We start from the raw sequence: 23,759 nt of genomic DNA, 5'->3' as shown, positions 1-23,759 counted from the left end.
AGTTTGTCAAGTACGTCACAACAAAAATAACTATGAAAAATGTAACATTGTCAAGTACGTAATGTCAGAAATATTAATCTACATTTTCAAAATTGTGTTATCAACTCCAAGATACTAGAGAGAAACGTTCAGCGTATAAACCTTCATTAAAAAAATTATGTTACTTTGCTCTCGATATCATGAACACTTTGAAATTATATTACCTTGCAAAAAGGTCACATGTTATTGCCCTCGGAGAATAGTGAACATGGATAACAGGGATGGGTACTTAACATTACATATATACAATGACAATGACATTCGGCAGGTATTGTTCCTTATTAAGGTGAGTCAGACGTTTCGAAATATTTGCAGCAAGTTTGCTTTTGAACAAAACAGTGCCATCTTTGTTTTCGGCTTTTTTTATAACCTAATTAGTATGCAAGGCTGAAGCGACTGTTATTTGATGTGTGTAAAGGCTTTGCTTCAATGTGCCGTTCGGCTATATCAATACCATAAATATGCCCACGGAAAACCTAACTTTTAGCTTTTCTGGATAAAATACGGGCAGTGTTGATCCAAAGCGTGTCGTTGCAAGAGAGACACGTGGCAGTCTGATTATTGGCTTGCAGAACACAGTGCTTCTAACCATTAAGGACAAGCCATTGGAACAGAGCGACTGTTTGGACCCACTGATCTTTGAGAGAGTGACAAGAACTGACGAAAGTTCTGAATGAAACTCAAGATACTACATTATCCAATATTACCTCTCCATCTGGTGTCGGCATTGCATAGATTCAATTAAACAGAAAATGCTATTGAATAAAATTCATATCAACTGCGTTGGTGTATTTGACATTTTGCTGATATGAAATGTGAATGGACTTTGTAAAGATACAGTGCGTATGTGTGAGTCATCTGCACGATCTATTCCGAGTAATTCATGTAGACCGAATCTTACAAATATGTACATTATACGATTACGTACTCCTTGAATGGTCAACTTGCATCCATACCTAAGGTGCAAATGCCTTTGGAGTCTACCTCGGAGATTACTATAATAGAATATCATTGCTGCCAGGAAAATATGAAGATCACAAAGAATATATCAATTGGACATGTAACATGTTATATTGGACACTTTCCACGAATCCTACTAATCGAAACATGATTTCATATCTTTAAGACACAGGAAAGTTCGACATGGCGTAATTGATACGTCACGACAGGACTTCAATAAAAACGGTATCATGTTTCAATCAGCTAGCTTTCTACTCACCAATGTCATTGGGTCATAGGTGAGTCTGAAAATTACAATTTGTTCGTGTGTCGACTTAAGATTCATTCAGATGAATCTAAGTCAATACTTCTGGTTTATCATCATTGATTATGTGTAATTTCTCCTGGACGGGTATAAAACATCACGTCAAATACCTGTGTCTGAATAGTTATATAGAATTGATAATGACGCGTGGCTTTTTAAAAAAGTTACTTATCAGACGTATTTAGATATTAACAAATGTAGCAGTAGTACTATCTCCTTAAATTTGCTGTAAAAAGTTGAACTCATAATTAGCATATTGTGTTTTGAGTACAGTGTCCTCTACAGCTATAGCTATCTCTTGAAAGTGTTCCCACTATTTATTATGCTAGCCTTGTATAAAAAAGTTTGAATCAAGACATGCCTTGCAATTGGCAAATATGTTTATCTTGTCGACATTTTCAAGCGGTTTTGTGGAATTGGTTGTCCTTCTTCTCCATGAAGGTAATGTCGTTTGTTTTAATGATGCAGACTATATACTTTCCAGCCCAGAAACCGTGCAGTCAGTTAATTTGCCTTGGATTCAAAATTAACAAACTACATAGCTTGTCTACGGAAACATTTCACAACGTGTTCAAATACACTAAAAACGTCGTCATATTTAATGAGAATTGCGTGGGAAAGACCCTTGTCAGCCATTTACCATGGACATACAATGTCCAATATACAGACTGAACACAGATGAACGTGTTCACCTATGTGTTTTGTTATTTGTACAAAAAAGTCGCCAATGCTTTGCGTAAAAGTTGTCATGTAGACAATTACTCTGAAAGTCAAAAATGAAGACAGAACAAATTAGCATCATGGTAAAGACATCATACAATAAAAATGTATCATACCAACCCATTATCCAAAACTCATGTTCATATCAAAAGGGATGTCACAATCTGTGTTAACACACAAAAATATCAAATAGACACATTTACAGACAGACAGGCAGACATCCAGACAGACATCCAGACAGACATCAAGACAGACAGACAGACAGACAGACAGACAGACACATACACATAAGGCAAGGCACAAGGTCAATCAGAGAAAGATATAGGGAATCACCATATGATATGTAAAAGTGATTCGCGATATTTGAAAAGGAGAAGTTAATCCTAGCCCAAATTTGCAACCAACCATAATGTAAGTATAATAGTGAAATTGTCATAAGTTCTCTGCATTATGAATACACAGTAAATCGCTGATATCCGTGTCCTACGTATTTGTCGTCTTCTACTCGTTTTGTGTAATTAAATTAAGCAGGCTGGCACTTTAAAAAAACACCCCCTCCCCACGAAAAAAAACCCTGATAAACAACAACAACTTAAATTGATTGAATTCGGTTTAAACGTTTCACATGTCGTACTGTGTAGGATATTGAATGAACTCAAGTAAATGCTTCGCGGCTTGTTTTGCAAGTATCAGTGAATATCTGATTCATAATGACCAACGATATAGGGCTTGTATCCGCCGTACATATGCACTGTTAATAATGGTCGGCCAGTTAGTCCTGTTTGACCCGTGGAAGTATCCCAAATTGTTAACAAGAATGATACAGTATTTCCTTAATCGCTGTGTCGATCATAAACATGCGTAACATTAAATTTAATTTAGACTCTTGTTTAGCAGCGTTGTGTGGTAAATGACGCCAAACGTATTTCATACATCGCAAATGATCATATGAATGAATTGCTCATACTGCGTCAGTCTAGCTAGTATGATACTTATTATTTTATCACAATTTCCATAATTTTATAAGCTTTTCTTAACAGTGTCAATTATTCGAGTCTCGGACAACAACACTCTCATGCATTTTGTCTTTATTGAGCTGCATTGAATTTCACAAGAAATATGTAAATATACGGATAGTTTTCAATCGGATTCGAACCCACAACATACGGCATCAGTCGCCTAGCTGAGAGGCCACAAGACAGAACCACTCGGCTAAATCTCCACTCCAAAAAAGAGTGGTTCAATAGCCGGCTAAGTTGTTACATTTTTTCTGACTGAGACCGCTCAACACGTTGTAGAGTTCGTGAAGCACTCACGCACGCATGCTCACTATCATACATCGCACATACACACTTTATCGAAGCGAAGAAACGAATTCATCGCTTAAACTGGGCGAACGATATATATGATGCATACATGAGCAAAAAAGAGCGGCGAAAATATTCTTATATCTTGTGAAGAATAGGGATTGCTTCTCAGTGAAGTGGTCGGGTCTGTGTTCCTCACATACCGCATATAGCCCTTGAGTAATAAAAGTAACTGTGTTAACTTGAAAGTGTTTATAATGTACACAGTAGAAATGTGAATATTTGCTTAGCAATAGCAGACAATGGAATAAAATAATATTCTGTTTTTCATCTTTACAATAACAACATAAATGTAAATAAATGCGAAAAAATATTGTTGTCAATCATCAAGACGGTGCGCTTTCAGTACTTTCAACATATGAATTTCTTAGAAAATTTTTTATATTGCTGAGAGGTGAATGTTAGTGGTCGGTAGTTGTGTATTTTACACCGTGTTTACTTTGTGTCAATGTTACAGCGTCGACCTCTACGTCAGCAGAGTGTGACATTTCTTAATGGAGCGTTTGTGCAGAACACTGTTTTAGACATTACAATGCCGCGGAAAATATAAAGATGATATGAACAAAAAGCGGGCATAAATTATTATTTCTGGAGACCAGCAAATAGACAATGTAGGTTTTACGAGAGATACGACGCAAATGCAAATTGCTTGTCTTGATGACCGCTTCTGTATGCAACGCTCGATGACGTTGGACGGTTATTAATCCGTGACAATAAGCGAAAAGGAAATGTATGAGCAAAAATAGCAACAAAAACTGAATGACGATGATAATGGTGAAGATGATGTGACGATGATCAGTCTTGACCATGAAATCTACTTGATAATCAGACTTTGAGCTGACAGAACGCATGGTACCAACAGTAAACCCAAACTGCATCATGGCATTGGCAACATGATAAGTTTATCAAAACGTATTTGAAATCACGAATGCTGAAGAAGTTATGACCTCTTATTTTACGTTCGATATCATTATCTTGTCAAGATGATTCCTCACTTTTACAAGACGCTTTAATCAGCAAGAAATACTATTATCTCTATACATATAGAGAAAGATTAAATAACATAATTTTCGGATGCAAAATTAACAATGTAGAGAAATTAACTCAAAAATTCTACGTGCTTGAGTGATAAATTGTGTTGCAAATTATCAAGAAAATTTGATATGATTTCCTAAAGTGTTTCATGGGATATCAAGTCGATCTTTATTCGTTACAAAAGTGTTGGGTCGTTCTGGTAGAATGCGCTTCCTGTCAGGGACAGATACTTGGACTGTCATACCATTTCAATACTGTTTCGGCATACCATTTATGAGGATTTCATTTTGAAGGTTAATTAACAAATAAAACTGTATTTTTGTGACAATCGAAAATTTAATTTTCCCGACAAAGTAAACATGGGGATGGCGCCCGTCTTGAATTTCATGTGTTGGTAAACATTGGGTGAGCGATTTCTAATACCAGCGCATCTATTTTAGCTTATGCACATTTAATTTTTGTTGAATATCCGGACTGCCATACCTTTTCAATACCGTGTTGGTATACCAATTATGGGGATTTCATTTTGAAGGTAAATGGGTAAATAAAACTTTATATTGGTGAAAATCGAAAGTTTAATTTTCCCAATAGAGTAAACATAGGGGTAGCGCCCGTTTGGAGTTTCATGTGTTGGTAAATATTGGGTGAGTAATAACCGCACTTCTTTTTCGGGTAAGGCACATTTAATTTTTGCTGACTCTTTTGAACCTTTGCGCAATCTTCCATACGGAAACTTTAAACAATTGCCTTTTAAAATCAGTAATAAAAAATCAAAGATCACCGTCCGCGCGAAGAATTTAGTAATTTTCTTCATTTAGTTTTTGCCGAGTCATCATGGTACAATTTGATTAAATTTTGGGAAATATATCTCTGTATGGGCACATCTGCTGCTGAGTAAAGCTGTATACTCATAAAACTTTATCTAAATTTATTATCGTTTTTTCGTCGACCTTTAACGTTAAGTCTTTCAATTTGGGAGCTCATACTCATCTCCTCGCTTCCCAATGACGTAAAAAATCTAATTCCCCGGAATAAAAATACAATATCGTGTTTTGTTTCTGTTGTGTCTTATATTTTAAATAAAAATGATCAGAAGTTGTGTTTATGAGAGTTCCGTTTACAGATAAGCTGCAATTGTGGTTGGCTGACTTTTAGTGTGTTAAAAACTTAAAGGAGTTGTCGCAAGTTTGAGTCTTAGCTGCAGCAACTTATAATAAATGTTTGGGTTTTCTTGCAAAGTACACACGGGGTAAATCTGGAATTATCCATGATTCCTTGTCTCGTCTATAGTTGCATTGCTTCCGGGAAGCCAAATTGGTGGCAAGCCTTCGCAAGCCTGTCACTCCGCCGTCGTTGCTGATACTTTTCATCTTAAGGTAGTATGCGCCTCGAAAGTGAAAGACTTGCACTTTTTCTCAAACTTTCCTCAATTAAACTTTCAATTTTAATCTTCTCAAATCAAGAATAAAAATCAGGGGTGTCCATGCAAAGTTTGGTGCTAGAGAAACAAATTACCTGACATTTATCGATATTTGAAATTCAAAATGGCAGTCATCACTGTGTTATCTCTACGGGGAAAAATTAAAGTCTCGACTTTCGAAAAACTATGGCAGTAATTTTCTTACTCCAAGAGCTTTATAATGAGCCCCAACGTTGAAGATTAGAAAAATCTGTCCTCAAGGCGCGAACCACCTTAAGTAAGCCATAGCTTTCTATCAAGCAGTCGTTTCAGGATAAGGTCTTCCAAGACCTACAGCGCTGAGTGCCTACGGTGAAAGTTTGTGTCTATGAATACAAACATGGTCGCAGAGACATTGGAAACTGTTCTCGCGTATTTTGTATATCAGAGTCGGATAAGGGGCGTTACTGAGCAGGCGAAACGTTGCAGTGAGAACACCTTTTAATATTCCAATTTAGGAAAAAAAAATTGTCGGTTTCAAAGACCCAGCGTGCCCACTAAGGCACGTCGTTGTAGTATCGTCTAGTGTCGAATTTAGTACAGTCGATGTGTGTTATCTATCACGGAAATTTGTGAGACGTCAAACTTTGATACTAAACACACAGGCGTTTGGTGGCTTGCTAGTCTGCTTGATCGCCCGGTCGTCTGCTCTATCTGTTGATCGCGTAACTCATTGCTCTGCCATGTACTTCACCCAGGGTAGAGCAAAGAGTATGCGATCAATAGATCGTGCAGCCGATTGGTCGATCAAGCAGACCATCATCCAGCCCAAAACCGCGTGTGACGAGACGGTATATATCCGATATTTAAAAACTGTACAAAGTTGTGCTTTCATAGAAAACTGCCCCCTGGTGAGCAAAAGCGAGGTCATCTCATTTAAAGAATAACATTGAAGCACATTCACGAAATTTAAGTGCCTAGCACTGCACCCAGGGCACTGCAGACATTGAAGTGAGAGAATGCAGACAAAGTAGCTTTCCCTTCAATGGTGTTATAATACGACAGGCTTCATCGATACTTTTGTATCACTTTCAATTATAGGCACGTGGACCAATTCTTGGTGGCTTGGGATAAATATGTCACCCCGTCATGTGACACTCTGCATTTATAATCTATTCGAGAAATACAGAAGTTTAAAAAATACAGAGGTGTTTTTTTCATCCTTTTAACATAAAGTCTATAACGGAGCGAGCGTAAAAATCGCTCCCGAAAAAAGATGTATGTGAAAAGTGGCTGTTTTACGTTTAAAACGACTGCCAAAGACAAGTGAACATGTGACATCATCAGGACATGATAAGAGCGCGCAGAAAGTGATGACGTATCTATTCACACAATTCTCTGCTACTATCAATAACCGGTGAGGGAGAAAGTCCAAGCAACGTCCACATATACTGTAGGCGCAGCTGAGGTTGAGAGTTTCAACTTGGTCAGGCACTTTCAATGTCAAACGTAATGATAACTCTTTCATTTTTTCTTCATATCGAGAAATAAGTCAGCTTTCTTGACATGGGCCGGCGAATACATACCCGGGGCCTATCTCAAGGACGCACGTGACTTCGCGAGTGTCTTGTTTCACACCAAAGAGGTGGATCAAGGCCGTACACAGACGATGACGACGGTCAAAAATACTGAAATCCAATTCAGGCGTAAAGGATCGTAAAATTAGGAATTGAATCGATTCCTTTCAAGAAAATGAATTTAATAGTTTGAAACGTTCATACAATATTGAAATACAGTGCGTTTCACCTAGGTACCGCAACTCAGCGTATGAGACGGACACAATCCACGTACAAAACAAACGATTAGCTTGGGTATCACCTCACATTTGAAAGTCACCGACTTAATGATTAATTACAGTAAACCAGCATGGGGCAGCCACCCTGACTCGACAAAGAGATACACTTGATCTACAATGTGTGGCTTTTTAGTTAGTTTCTTTTGAGAATACCTTCACCTCTTGAACTCTTAGCTGAAATTGTAAAAGAAACAGTTACATTGTAGATCAAGTCCAGTCAACAGTTTATCTCTCAGTCCAGACAGCGACTGCCTCATGCTGGTTTACTGTAATTAATCGACGAGTCGGTGGCTTTGAAATGCGTCCGTGTTTTGTACGTGGATTGTGTCCGTCTCATACGCTGAGTTGTGGTACCTAGGTGAAACGCACTGTAAGTGACTTTACCATTGTGTTTCCCCTGGTAGTTCCGTTAGTGATTAAGCCTAGTAGGACCGGACGTCCCTGATCAAGGCACGTTCAGTGACTGCACGGTGACAGCGATCAACACTTGATACTGTGAAACAGTTGGTCACATTTTGTTAAAACCAAGACTATAGCCACAAATTTTCTAAGGTCATAATAAATGTAAAATTCTGTCTAACTTATGGCTTTTTCTCAATCTCTCTCATCGCGACATATTGTCGCTTGCCCGTAAATTTAAGGAGAGTCGATCGGTATAGCTTCACACAGTGTTGCTCGGCCTTCCGCAAAAGCAAACAAGCACACTCACTTATGAGCGAAACAACTCTTCTTTTACTGTAACAATTTTAATACCTAAATTTTAAACGTTTTTCTAAATTATTGACTACTTGTCACTTTACCCTGTTTATATCTTTTTCCACATAATGAACAAATAATTTTTTCTGAGTTTTTTCTACAAGTAAGTCACCGTTTGTGTATGAATCGCTCCGCACTACAAACAAAATTAATAAGAGTTGGCTTCATACTGAGTGGATTGATCCACTATGTCATGTATGGGGCCGACACATTTAAAACGTATAAGCGCATATATTTACTCTCACACACATCACATCAGAGTCTCTGCATGGATACGTACACACACACACACACACACACACACACACACACACAACACACACACACACATACATAACATGTACACATACAATTGATACACACACATACACACATTCAAACATACATACATACATACATACATGTTTGTACATGTATATACATACGGATATATTAATATATATATATATATATATATATATATATATATATATATATATATATATATATATATACATACATATATATATATATATATATATATATATATATATATATATATATATATATATATATATATATATATATATATATATATATATATATATATATTATATTTATATACGCGGTAAAGTCCATATGGTATCTGTAAGATTAATACACTAGCACACATACCTTTAGTACAGGACACTCAGAAGACATTGATGAAAGGTCAAGATACATAGCAACACAAGACGCACAAACTTATACAATACGCAAACACATCCCCATAAATACTGCACACTGTCAACGTTGGAGACGAAACGTATCACGGAGATGCATCTAACATGCGTTGTAACAGCGGCGTGTACGGTTGAGATTTGTCAAACGGACGAGTGAATTCAGTTTCGCGACACACATGTGAGCTTCGCTACAATATTGAGACGACAAGCAAACAATTCCCTGAGATTGAATGCGCATGGGTTGAAAAAGCGCACACGTACACAGTTCTTGTGGCGTTCGTGTACACTCTAAAATAGGAGACGTTTAAAATATATCCATTAACCCCCATGTTACTAAAATAAACCAATCACTGTGTCGATAACGTCATGCGGAGGCCTGTATCACGTTGCCGACTTACTTAGTTAAAGGGTTAGTCAGGGGGAACTACGCGGGGGCCTGTGTCAAGTTGCATACTTACTTAGTTACAGCATTAGGCTAGGGGAATTACACGGGGGGGGGGGCTGTATCAAGTTGCGCACTTACTTAGTTACAGAGTTAGGCTTGGTGAACTACGCAGGGGCATGTATCAAGTTGCGTACTTACTTAGTTACAGAGTTAAGCTTGGTGGACTACGCAGGGGCAGGTATCAAGTTGCCGACTTACTTAGTTACAGAGTTAGTCAGGGGGAAGAACGCGGGGGCCTTTGTCAATTTGCATACTTACTTAGTTACAGAGTTAGGTTGGAGGAACTACGTGGGGGCGTGTACGAAGTTGTGTACTTACACAGTTACAGAGTTGGCCTGGAGGAACTACACGGGGGTCTGTATCAAGTTGCGTACTTACTTAGTTACAGAGTTAGGCAAGGTGAATTACGCGCGGGCCTGTATCAAGTTGCGTACTTACTTAGTTACATAGTTTGCTTGGGGAACTACACGGGGGTCTGTATCAAGTTGCGTACTTACTTAGTTACAGGATAAGGCTGGGTGAACGATGAGGGGGCATTATCAAGTTGCGTACTTACTTAGTTACAAAGCTAGACTAGGGGAACTACGCGGGGGCCTCTGTCAAGTTGCGTGCTTACTTAGTTACAGAGTAAAGCTAGGGGAAGTTTGCGAGGGCCTGTATCGAGTTGCGTACTTACTTAGATACAGAGTTCGACTGGAGTAACTACGCGGGGAACTGTGTCAAGTTGCGAACTTACATAGTTACAGAGTTAGGCGTCGTGGTTTACGCAGGGGCATGCATCAAGTTGCGTACTGACTTCGTTAAAGAGTTAGGCTGGAGGAACTAAGCGGGGGTATGTGTCAAGTTGCATACTTACTTAGTTACAGAGTTAGACTAGTGGTACTGCCTGGGGGCCTGTATCAAGTTGCGTACTTATTTAGTTACAAAATTAGGCTGGGGGAACTGCACGGGGGCTTGTATCAAGTTGCGAACTTACTGAGTTACAGACTTATTGACTATATTCACAAACTGCCGCCTGAAAACTCAAAATTTTCAGGCAGACCAATAATCAGTGGCTGCTCCAGTCCCATTTACAGAATTTCAGAATTTCTGGATTACTTCATAAAACCACTAGTTCAGCAACAACCAACATATATAAAAGATACAACAAATTTCATACAAGAAATAGAAATGCTATCACTACTTCTCAAACACAACAGTTTTGAATTTAACAAGCAATATTTCTGCCAAACCCGAGGCTGCAGCATGGGATCAAACGCCTCACCAAAGATAGCCGACATTACTTTTCATGAACTTGAAAAGAAAATAATCGTAAATAACCACAACAACATTCATTGCTGGAAAAGATTCAGAGATGATATTTTGCAATCTTTCTCGGAACACAAACCGAACTGACAAACTTCATCGAAAAAATCAACACAATGTACCCAGCATTTGAGTTTTCATTCGAAAGCTCAACACAAGAAATTACATTTCTTGATGTAGTACTTTTCAAAGGTGCAAGATACTACAAAGAAAATATCATCGACATCAAAACACATATTAAACCAACAGACACATTCCAATTTCTACATAGAGAATCGTGTCACCCGACAGCAAGTTTCACTGCATAAAAACCCTATAATACTTACTGTATTAACATGGATTATTGCCTGTATTTTAGCTGAAGAGTGCATATACAGATGAATACAGTCAAGAATCCATTTTTTGTATTCAGCAAGCCTGTATTCATGTGGATTCATGTGAATTCACGTGTATTACACTATAATACAGGCAACTCATTAATGTGAATTTATCTGAATTATTGGGTTTTCATGCAGTGTTTTAATGGCTTTTTCAAAGGCGAAATCCTTAGATACGCTCGCACTTCTTGTAACAACAATGACGACTTTACTAGATGAGTCGCTTTCTTTACAAACAAACTACTCGACTGAGAATACAAAAACAACCAAATCACGAAAATAACAGCAAAAATAGACCATAGTATCCAAAATACACCAACAAACCGCACAGGTACACGTAAAAAAACAACAAACAAACTCATCTTCAGCACAACATACAGCCAACACATCAAAACAAAAGATCTGAAGAGAGGTCTTTTGAAACATTGGGCTGAACTGGAGAAGGATTCAACACTAATATCTATTTCTAGAGTCACCAATCATTGCTTACAAGATAAATAAAAATTTACAAAACACACTAGTCAAAACAAAATTTACAGAAGTAGAAAAACATAGAACAAACAAACCGGACGACCAAACGGACTCACAACAAGACCCAAACATTGATATACTTGCCTTGCTACTCGAAGAGCAAGAACACTAAAATGCATTAAAATAAATTTTCACAAACACAAACTGAGGAAAGAATCTACACTGAGACTGATGTGAGACCACACTCGGGTTCCGAAACGCAAGCGTCAAAGGGCCACTCTATCAGCTTTGTAACACCATAGGTCCGGCTGCGTCTCGCCATAAGCTTTCTCCACACAAACAAAACATTACCGTACACACTAATCCAAATTTCCCTACATATTTCGAAGCGAAACGAACATTATATTACACCCGTGGCCACTTTAGTGTTGATCAAGCCTACTTGATACAGACAAATTCTGCTTGTATAAAGACAAAACAGACCCTGTCAAGTGTTGTAAATGAGAACTAACGATTGGCACTCTGTGTTGAAAATGGAGACGTAAGATACCACTTCCATTCATTAAACGCGACAATTAATTTATTGAGGCAACACACTTTTATGATCTCACTGCTATAGAATCAAGTAAAATTGTATGTCCCATGCAGACAGTGTGTCTGGAGAAATGGAAATAAACAAGACTTGTACATGGACCAGTGCATGGTAATGTTACATTGTATCTCAATCTTGAACGCAGGGTACCAATCGTAAACTCTAATTTACAACCCCAGACAGAGCTAGTTTTGCCTTTGTACAAGCAGAATTTCTGTCTGTATCAAGTAGCCTTGATCAACACTAAAGTGGCCACGGGTGCAACACAAACAATCGGATAAGAATGTAAGAACACATATCGAAAACGAATCAAACACAAACTCGACACAAAAACATTTTGGATAGTAAGGGGGAAGCCTCTTTCACATTTTTTTACATTAAGATCGGAAGGGGCTGTTCCGAGAGATGTAAATGTGTAAACTGTGAAAACAATTTCGGGCAAAGGCTATTGTAACGGAGACAGAAAGTGAACCGAAAGAACGGAGAACACGAGAAAGAATGGTCGTACGTGGTCTTGAGTAATGTGCGAATCCAATGAAATAGTTAACACCACGAAATGAAAAATCGAAGAAACGCTGGTAATGGAATGCATTCACGGGAGAGTTAGCGCCAAATCGGAAATGAATGAAGAGGAAGTTGTAACTCTTTATAACCCAGGAGCTGAAAGTGACATTGCGCGTAACGAGGGTGTAATAATATCGCAGAAATCCAAACCTTCTGTTATGGGTAAATTAAGAGAAGTTAGTAATAGAGCACGAAGTTTGCTCTGCATATTCGCCCGCCAATTAGAAGTATCCATCGATGGTTAAAGGAAGGACACCTGATAAAAATGAGCCGGCATATTGCTAACACGAACACACACACAATTGCTAAAACGAACACACACACACACACACACACACACACATAATACATAACAACACTTACAAACCCTACCTATGGCATGTACCTTGACGTGCAGGGTGGTAGGGCAAATGGTTCATAGACAACAAGAAACACTTATAAATGCGTAAAAGAAAAGTTGACTATGAATCAGACCTAACCATGCCAATGAAAAGAAGATGAAATTTATGACAAAATGAATGAAGTGAGTGTGGTTCGTGGACACAGATTTCCAATGAAAAAATTAACATAAAATCGGGGTTTCACATCTAACATATATTTGAAGAAATGCGATTTGTTATGACATTGTAACGTTATGCCTTCATATGTGTTTTGAAGTCAAGAAATTGTGATTTTAAGGTTTTCCAATGAGAAAAGTACAAGTAAAATTGGAAACCACGTACGTAGGCGATATGTTAACGGCAATCGACAACTGATCATATTTGGGAAAAAAACCGTGTTTTAAATTTGTGAAAACCGTTACCGTTTTGCATAATGATCCTTGAAGTTACAATTAATTGTCGATTGTAAATGCGAATATAATAAATAGACACTATGCAGAAAAAAAGGGAAATTATAAAATGTAAACCTCTGCCCTCAAGTATAGGCAGGTGTCGATTGAAGTCAAGACATGACTTAGGGAGTTGGTAAATTTGACCATGAAAAAGGGTGAAAAACGTAAAATACATTTGTGACTAAGACATATAATCGAATGCATCTTTTTGACAATTAAAACATGTTCGTTTTTGTTAACATGTACACCTAACAAAGATTGTACATGTGATGGTTGTGCGAGCCTGTCTTTGATGTGAAATTTTTGATTGAAAGTGTGGATATGTGCCACGAACCCAAGGAGTAACAATGAAGGGCCTATAAAATTGTAAGAATAAAAATACGGAAAGCCAAAGTGTAGGTAAAATAACCAATATCGTATTCCATGCAATGAAAATGGAAAAAAGGAAAGATAATATCGTAGAGTGTACATTTAATAATAGATTGGCGGCAAATGCTATGCGATATTTTTGTGTTCTAATGCGTCTAAAAAGGAAAGATAAAAACATAGATATGAGTAAGTACAGATTGCAATTTAAACTGCCAGATGTAATGTAACCATTGTCTGCAAAAATCATGCAGCTGTGAAGTAATTTTTGTGTACAGTTCACTTGAGCAAAATTGATAATGTGATTATCTTCCGTCGATGTCATATAGTGTAAAACGGCATTTTAAGAGGGCGCCTTTTCGTAGGTCCGTTTCTTAAATGCGTCCAAGAACGAAACATAAAAACATATATATTAGTAGGTACGTGTTGGACTTTAAACTGCGAGTTTTAATGTGACCATGCTGTGCAAAATCATCAAACTGTGACGCAATTTCTTGATAATGTGATTATCTTCCGTCGGTGCCAGATATGTAAGTACGCAACTGTGTAGTTCTCCCAGCCTAACTCTGTAAGTATGTAAGTACGCAACTTGATACAGGCCCCCACATTATGTCCCTACCCTAACTCCGTAATTAAGTACGTACGGAACTTCATACAGGCCCCCACATAGTTCCCCCAGCCTAACTCTGTCACTTAGTAAGTACGCAACTCGGTAAAGGGCCCGGCATGGTTCCCCTAGCCTACCTCTGTAACTATGTAAGTACGCAACTTGGTAAAGGGCCCGGCATAGTTCCCCAGCCTAACTCTGTAAGTATGTAAGGGACAGACCATTAGATCTTGGGAGGGGGTTGTCAAAAACAGGAAAAAAATTCAGAGCAGAAAGTTAGTGGAAAAAATCTTCAAACTAGTTTGCAAAAAAAATAAATAAATAAGAATGCAAATGCGTAAAAAAATTTGCAAAAGTCTATAAAATCTTGAATTTTTTCTAGATTTTACCGACAGAGATTTTACCGACAGGAAGCAGCTTTCTGTATTTTTAGTACATCCCCCAGGCACATTTTTAATTTTATTGTATACATTTAGAGTGACTGTATCCCTTATACTAGAAGTTTTGATCATCTTATCTTTTCAGGACTTTTGTATTCTGATCACTTGAAAATTATAAAAATCATAGAGCCTGTTTTCTACTTGTTTCCTGCATACAAACCAAGCAGGTACACTAAGTAAAACATTGAAACTATGGTAAGACAGAAAGTTATATTTACTTTTTAAGATCAAGGTGAACAGATGCAGGCCACATCAGGTTCGTTTTTTACACTGCATTTTATTGCAATGATGAATGCAAGAATGGGTGAACAAGTAGAAACACGTCAATAATGATGAAAAAACATATCAAGTCATTATGTATTATTTTGCTTTTAAAAAGGCATTTTCAGTTCTTTTTTCTCAAAAAACAGCCTTAAAAACAACAGAAACACAATTTTAACATCAACAATACACTACGTAGAATGCCATCTATCCAACAAATCCAAACACAAAAACACACAAAAGGGTTAAACTTTGAAGGTTTCTCTATAGCAAATACTGAATAAATCTGCATGACTAATCATTTGTGTGTAGCAAATGCTGAATGACAATTATGTGAAGAATTTTTCCACCGCAAAAAAGAGCATGATTTAAACAAATCTTAAGGGACTTATTTAGCAAATTTAAAAGAAATTGGACAAGCCCTTTCAGAGAATACAGATTTTTTGACCATAAATGGCATAAATTGCCCTAAAAAGACAAATATTGAAATTTCACCACATCTATACACATCCAATCAATTTGGACATGCTGCTACAGAGAAATAGATTTTTGATCAAAAAAGGGCAAAATTGCCCTAAAAACACAAATATGCAAATTTCACTATATTTTGCAAACAGCTTATTAGCTTGTCAAAATCAATTGTTAATCCTGTGATATGCATGATGTTTGGCGGCGCTGAATGTGGGCATTTCACCACGCAGTAGAAAGGGAAGCCAGGAAACCCAAAAAGTCAATTTTCAAAGCTATAGGAATCTACTGAGGAGCAAGAAGACCATGTTTCAGAGGAAGATGTGTAATCTGAAAACAATACTCCCCAAGTGCCACCAAATAACACCATTTTAAAGAGGCACTCCCACTTGGTAACATTTTAAAAACACATTAGTTAATGCCAACGGTGGATATTCGACGTGGCGACTGCGCGCGGATCGCGAAATATCGATGAAAACATGTCATTTCCCGAGCGTATTTTTCACATTCCGAAGATTTACGATCGTTTCTAATTATGACACGAAATCCCCCGAAGGTTTTGTTGTTGTGTTGATTGACGATATTCTAGGGAGACCATAATAAGATCGAACGACGCAGTTTTATTTCCCACTGTGAAGACTTTATATACATCATTATGCCTTTACTTCAGGGAAGGTATTTAAAAACTTCTCCTTAGTTTTTGTCGTTTTCATTATCTTAGTCAGTTCTATTATATTTTTAACCAACACCACATAGGTATCAGTTTTTTACGTTTAAATTATTAGCCGCCTCTGACGACTGCATTTTGTCGTCTGCCACACGGTTACGCTTGGTTCGATACATACCGGCCGCCGCGTGGTATGTGTGCATACCACGCGGTGGCCGCTATGTATCAACCGCACATATCTGTGCTAGTCACCTATCCGAATTCTGGTGGAATCAGCAAACTTTGTTTTCCGTTTTTTCTCCGAGTCAGTAAGACTGGGCTTTCCCCCACTGTGCATGACCGATCACCAACGCGAGTGGTACTGTGGCGTACAACAGCGTTAGCGTAGACTCGTACTCCGTAGCTTAGTTGACAATGGCCCCAGTGCCGAACGTTCGATGTTCGGAAGCTGAATTTAGAAGGGCCACCGGAATATCGACCGTTGGCATTACAAAAATGTGTTTTCAAAATGTTACCAAGTGGGAGTGCCACTTTAATCTCTATTTTTCAAAAGCTCCAACGGCCCCCTCTCCTGACCTCCCCCTGCGACTACTTGCGCGGTCGATTGTGGTGCTTCGCACCACATCTTCGCCCTCTTGTAAAAAAATCCTACGGGAAACACTGTCATGATACAGGGAGGGAAACTCATTGCTGACATTGTCTTTTTTCTGATATGTCTCATTTATATGAATCATCTGTTCAGAATTGTTTACAGAACCAGGAGTGACGGATGGACTGTCAGCAATATAAATCACTAGGCCATATGTATGTTGGGGTTACAGCACACAATCTTATTAGCGCTAGTGATATGGATGTACATTGCATCCTCAGACAGCGTCAAACTAAAAAAAAACTAAATAAAGCTGAAAATTTACTCAGAAAAAAAAGATTAGCACAGCTTTTCTCATTTAATTTTTTTATAGAAATTTACAATTGTAAAAAAAATGTTCACAGTTTCATTGAGACCACCCCTCCCAAGATTTAATGGTCCGTCCCTAAGTACGCAAGTGGGTACAGGGCCCCGCATACCTCCCCTAGCCGAACTCTGTAACTATGTAAGTACGCAACTTCATACAGACCCCGCATAATTCCCCAAGCCTAACTCTGTAACTATGTAAGTACGCAACTTGGTAGAGGCCCCCCCCCGCATAGTTCCCTTAGGGAGCGTTCAGTTATTATGGCCGGGGGTGGGCCGGCAAATTCTTCCTGCGCATCAGTCAAAATAAGTGAACCCCCCCTACCCATTGTACCAAAAAATTGATGACCCCCCCTTTCAAGATGACAAAAATTTCATGACCCCCCCCCCCAATTGCTTGAGTAAATTAGCTGCACACACAAACACCTCAGGGGTATGGAGCGATAGAATCCCCCAAAAAAGGGCTTAGATTTTTTCAAATGACCTTCCTTACAAACTCAAAAGGTGTTAATGCTCAGATTTCCCATTCTGACTTGCTATAATTTTAAAATTACCCCTCAAAGGGGTTGGACAGAAATTACTGGTGGATCGCAATATTTTTGCGCAAGCGTGTGTGTACAGTACATATTTTGATATTTGGATTTATAAAAAATCAGCTGTTGATAATGTTGATTCACTATACATGGTATACATATATTTTCTCATACATGATTGAGGAATCTATGTAATACTTCCTCAATGCAAGACTATATCTGTGCATTTTCAGATATTTGATAATTTACATAAATGTACTTAAATGAAATAGGGTTGTTACAACTGGCATGTGGACAAAAAGTTTGACCTTAGAATTTCACCAAAAATGTTCATCCACTATACATGGGAGTCAATGATAAAATTGTGAATAATTTTTTTTCCAATGAAAAACTTGGTATACTTGTGCATATACAGACGTTCAATAATTAATATAATTGTACTTGATTAGAATATGATGGTTAAAGGTGCATATTATGTGTACAAGAAATCTGATTATGGAATTTCACTGAAAATGTTCATCCACTATACATGGGAGTCTATGAGGAAAGTATGAATAATTTTTTTCCAATACAAAAATAGGTAAACCAATGTATTTATGTACTCTCAATTATTGATATCAATGTACTTGATTAGATTAGGGTGGTAACAAATGGATGTGTTTGCCAGAAATTGGATTTTGGAATTATACCAAAATGTAGATTCACTGTACATGGGAGTCTATGAGGAAAATATGAATAATTTTTTTCCAATACAAAACTATCAAAATCTGTGTATTTATAGACATTTGATAATTCATTTTAAAGTACTTAGTTAGCCTAGGATGGTTAAAGGTTGATATGTGTGCAAGAAATTAGATTTTGGAATTTCACCAAAATGCTGATTCACTATACACTGGAGTCTATGAGAAAACTAAGAATATTTTTTTACAATGCTAAACTAAATTAATTGTGCTTTTATAGGTATTTGATAATTGATACAAATGTACTTGATTCAAATAGGGTATTTAAAAGTTCAGATGTGGACAACAATTATGATATTGGAATTTCACCTAAAAGTATTATTTAACTTTTCATGGTACTAGTAGTCTCAGTACAGGTAACTGTTAAATAATTTCCCTGACAAAACTTGCTATATCTCTAATATGTAAGTAATAGAAATTGTTCATTGCCCTCAGTGCAGTGAGCTTGACTTACAATAAGACAAGCCTCAGAGTTGTCAAGTCAAGATGTTAATGTGACAGATAATTATACTTTTGTTCAGATTTACAGGTGAATAACGTCAGAGAATGGAATCATGCAACGAATCATTTTTATCTCCCAGAATATTTCTGAACACTGAAACTGCTTTTTGACGGGACGCATACTTATGAAAATTAAGTGATCCCCCCTCTGAGCTGTTTGAAAAATACATGACCCCCCCCTTTGCAGTTTTCAAATTTGAGGTGACCCCCCCTGGATTTTGCCGGCCCACCCCCGGCCATAATAACTGAACGCTCCTTTATTGTAACTCTGTAACTATGTAAGTCCCCCGACGTACACATTGGAATGTGTATGACGCCCTTAACCAATCCCATGTAACTTCATAACTTAGTTAATACGCAACTTCGTACTGAGGCCGGGTTAATCAGACGTAGGTAATGTAGTAATGTAGGCGTAACAACAATCTTACTTCTACTGTGTAATAGTGTAACTTTAGTTGATACTTGACACAGATATACTGGAACTCCGGCAAGGCCAACTTGTAGCTCCGTACACATGCATCTAATTAGCATGTCATTATCGGCTACCTGGACTGTCTGCCGTCTGTCAGCCACTCCACAGACCCTAGCTATAAGCAAGGCTCGAATTGTGTGAATCCCTTCACACTTCCGTAATATTCAAGCAAAGGTGATAATCGGTAGACCCTGGTGGTGTAACAGATGTTTATGTTTCTCTGATAAGCCAACGACTAAGCAAGTGTTTAACCATCCCGCCCAGTGTTTGCCAACAACCAACGTCAATACCACGTTCCCTATTGTGCGCCCACGGCGCTGGACTTTGCCCTTTAAATGTTTCACACTCCTAAACTGATACTTGACTTTTACGCAGAATTAGGAATGATAGAACGCTATTCAGGCTATTCAAGGTAGAGAATTGTGTTTGTAACATAACACAAACAAAAAATGCTGTCTCCCCCACTACCACCACATCCACCCCTAACGTGATGCTAGACATTCATTTTAGCAGCTCTTTTAAAGGTTGATAAAATGGCAAGTTCACTGCTCATAGGAGTAAATTAAAAGAAACGTATTGTCAATGAAGTCAAGGTGTTGACTAAGGAAGCTTCCATTTATTACTAAGGGGTAGGCCAGAAGAATAGGGGAGGGTCAAATTTGCAAATTTTACGTTCAGGGAACACAAGTTCTCAATTCCCTAACACCCAGAAATGACATCAAGAAATGACAGAAACATGTACAATGGAATGAGAACTACCAATAGCTGAAGGAAAAGTTCAACTTTAAATACGGCTCAGAACTTTATTTTCACTAATTTCACCTAAAGTTGTTAGCACCTTGCCTTATACATTGAAAGAAATGCTATATAATTAGGGTCAGTGGCATTTTGTGTTTTTGTTCCTTGTATGAACTGCAACTGACAATTCAACGTCTTGATAGACATAGTCCGATTTCATTATCCCTGTAATAATAAATGAAAACTTCCTAATATTTCTAATCCCATGGGAGTCATGTTGTGAAACGGTGAAACTCATGCGTTTCAATTAGAAGCCGTGATTGACCAAAACTATTTTCTTCACATGACCGTATAAATACTAGCGGCATGCATGACTTGGAGACCCTCCTTTAAAAAATGTCGGCGAAAACTACTAAACCACAGACAATGTCAGTTTCATTGAAAAATGAAATACAGTCGTCTTTAAATGTGAAAAGACAGAATAAATTTTTCAAAATCGAAGAAATGCATTTCCCTTGATCTAATGACCTTGAAAGTGTTTTAAGGTCATTAATTCAAGTTTATCCACAATAACTGTTCAGTAACTTCACCACTGCCTCAATGGTGTAAACCTTAATGATGATGGATGTTTGTGATTGTTGCGTTCTGCACCGTACCGTCCCAGTTTTCCTCTGTAGCTAGAGTGACATCGCAAATTAGCCAGACGTCGCAATTGCTATCCAACAATCTTCGAGCGTCGGGTCACACAGCAGCTACCTGTAAGAAAGCTTAGAGGGTGACTTTTTCGCGTCCGCAGGATGGAAAACAGCGAAAATTCCGCCAATGCTAATCGTTCCGTTGATACTGATTCAGCAGGAGTGCGTAAGTGTATTTATGGACTGATAACATACCTCGATTTTATTTTTGTCATTGTCGTCATCGGTGGATTAGTCGTCGGCTTCTGGTGGAGTACTTGGTCGTTCATGGACCACTTCGTCTTCCCCGACGATGCAAAAGTTAGCAGCTGGATTTCATTCTCCGTTGGGTTTTTTTTCTCATTCGTTTTCATCGCCTTGCTGGACAAGCTTGTCAGACTCTGCAAGGCGAAGACGGCAGCTTGGTACATAGCCACCCGTTTACACGTATATCTTTACTCGGTAGCTGTGATTAAACTTTGGCGGGGTAGCTGGGGCTTGGTGTGGGTGTATGCCGGCACAAAGCTCGAAGTTTACGTTGTCACCTGGATAGTCACTTGCGTTATTCTGTGGACCTTTCGAATTAGTTACTCTATGGTAACCGCACCACTGGCTCCTCTACCTCTCGACTTCGATGATGACTATTATTACATAAAAACCAGATACTACAAAGGAGACGCTGGAATCCTTTTCCGAATGGTTGAAATTACAGCGAGTGTTCTCCTCCAGGCAGTTGTCGCCCTCGTCTGGCTCTCTGTTTGGGGTATCACCGACCACTTGCTTTACCCCAATGATATTACAAAGTCGGCCTTGGCGTCGTTTGCAGCGGCAGCGATTCTTGTTCTGGTGATCTACACCTTCCGCTACCCGGCGAGTCTCCTCTCCAGGCACGTCAAGAACCCTGTCGCGCGACTGGTACTGGAAGATACGTGGTTCCTCCTACAACACATTGCCGTCGTCCAACACTGGAGAGGCTTTTGGCTGCTGTCTGCGACATTCATTCTCCCGGGGATCCCTCCTGCTGGGCTTGTGATCGGCCATGTGGTTGCCTTTCTAGTTTTGACGTTTATGCTCGGTGGCTATGCAATCGCCATCTCAGGAATGACATGCGTCTGTAAAGACGGCGAAAATGTCGACGGCAGTGTGTTTCAACTTCCGATTTACTTCACGCAAATGGTAGGTAGATAAATACTTAATAAGGGTGATGGTGAAAGAATTGACGTTGGGATGATAGTGGTACACTGGTTAAGTAGTGATGCTGACGATGATGATGATGACGACGACGACGACGATGACGACGATGATGATGATGACCTTTTTGACAAAAAAGTGAATTCAAAATGCATCTGTACCCTAAGCGACAAAATTGAACTCTAAAGCTGCTAGCTACTGTAATGTGGTCCAGTTGCCGTGTGATCGCCGTTGATATCATTGATGTAATTTCCTTACGGGGATTTTCAACCATAGTCTTTCTAAACCAAATACAAACATTCGAGGTCAATGTATAAATTTTGGTACCAGAGATGCCATTATTAAGAATTCAAAATGGTCGCCACCCCAACAAAACGTATGTTGCAATACAAAGTACATTGAACTCGCTTCGCTTTGTTTCTCTCTGCAATGCTTTTGTTCGCAAATGATCGAATTCCGGTCCGAACAAAAATTAAATTGTCATAGATGTTATTGAGCATAGCACACATACAGGCCGTGAACAGTGATCATTCCGACATGGTTTTGAGAGTCCAACAAGAACATGCATCTTCGCGGTGACAGACAGAGGACAAGAATCGATGATTAATTGAGCTTTAACCAATATTTTCCACCAATACTAGTACACTCCAAATTGACAATGTACTCTTGTATTTATGAGTTAGGGTTCAACCCCGAATTCGGCGCATCTCTAACCTCGCAATCTTCACCGCCAAATGACATTCTATTAAATGTTTTAACAACGGATTCAATCTTTCCTTATAGGTGAAGCGCTTCACATCAAACTCAGAGCCACGACAAGCTTCACTGGAAATAGACACGGCATTCAAGTACGTCACAGAGACTGAAGTAACTGTCAAGTATGAAGCAAACGATAACTAACAACGCATCCATAATTGACAGTTAGGGACTGGTCAGTTTCTTCGGCCTGGGGGGGGGGGCGGTGGATTATTTTTTGCCGACGTCAAAAAGTGGCTGACCCCCCCTATTCCAAATTTTGAAAACAGGGTGACCCCCCTATTCCAAATTTCTAAAACAGGGTGGACCCCCCCCCCCCGGGCGCAACAAAGGTAAAATATATATATATATATATATATATATATATATATATATATATATATATATTATATATTATATTTTACATTTTACATATTTATATTTTAAATAGTCATTCTATGTTTTGGTGAAATTGTTGACATGTCAGTTGTAAGATAGGAATTTCAAAGTGTCAATCTTAAAGTTTAAATACAGTACATTTTGAATGAGCTGTATTTTGAATGAGCTGTGAATGTATTTCACACTTTCTCTGCTTAACCAGATGTCCTGAACTGTTGTACAGAAATGGATGTCAATCAGTAATATCAAAGAGGAAAAAGCAGTGAATCAAAAACTTTGTTGGGTGTTAA

The 23,759-nt window shown here is 38.4% G+C and overlaps 1 protein-coding gene across 1 annotated transcript; it reads left to right on the top strand.

Moving 5' to 3' along the window:
* The first annotated feature begins 21,738 nt into the window (after positions 1 to 21,738).
* On the top strand, positions 21,739 to 23,235 carry LOC139124277 (uncharacterized). The gene is made up of 2 exons (XM_070690422.1): positions 21,739 to 22,320; positions 23,119 to 23,235. The coding sequence occupies exons 1-2, from the start codon at positions 21,739 to 21,741 to the stop codon at positions 23,233 to 23,235; spliced, it is 699 nt and encodes a 232-aa protein (XP_070546523.1).
* The last annotated feature ends 524 nt before the right edge of the window (positions 23,236 to 23,759 follow it).

This window comes from Ptychodera flava, chromosome 2, assembly GCF_041260155.1.
Source record: "Ptychodera flava strain L36383 chromosome 2, AS_Pfla_20210202, whole genome shotgun sequence".
NCBI lineage: Eukaryota > Metazoa > Hemichordata > Enteropneusta > Ptychoderidae > Ptychodera > Ptychodera flava.
This window is presented reverse-complemented; position numbering and strand designations above follow the sequence as displayed.

What these genes read in the sequence shown, in the direction of transcription:
- LOC139124277 (XM_070690422.1), top strand. Translation starts at nt 21,739, where the DNA reads ATGGTAACCGCACCACTGGCTCCTCTACCTCTCGACTTCGATGATGAC. An exon ending in CGATTTACTTCACGCAAATG is followed by an intron (nt 22,321 to 23,118) that starts GTAGGTAGATAA and finishes CTTTCCTTATAG; the next exon opens with GTGAAGCGCTTCACATCAAA.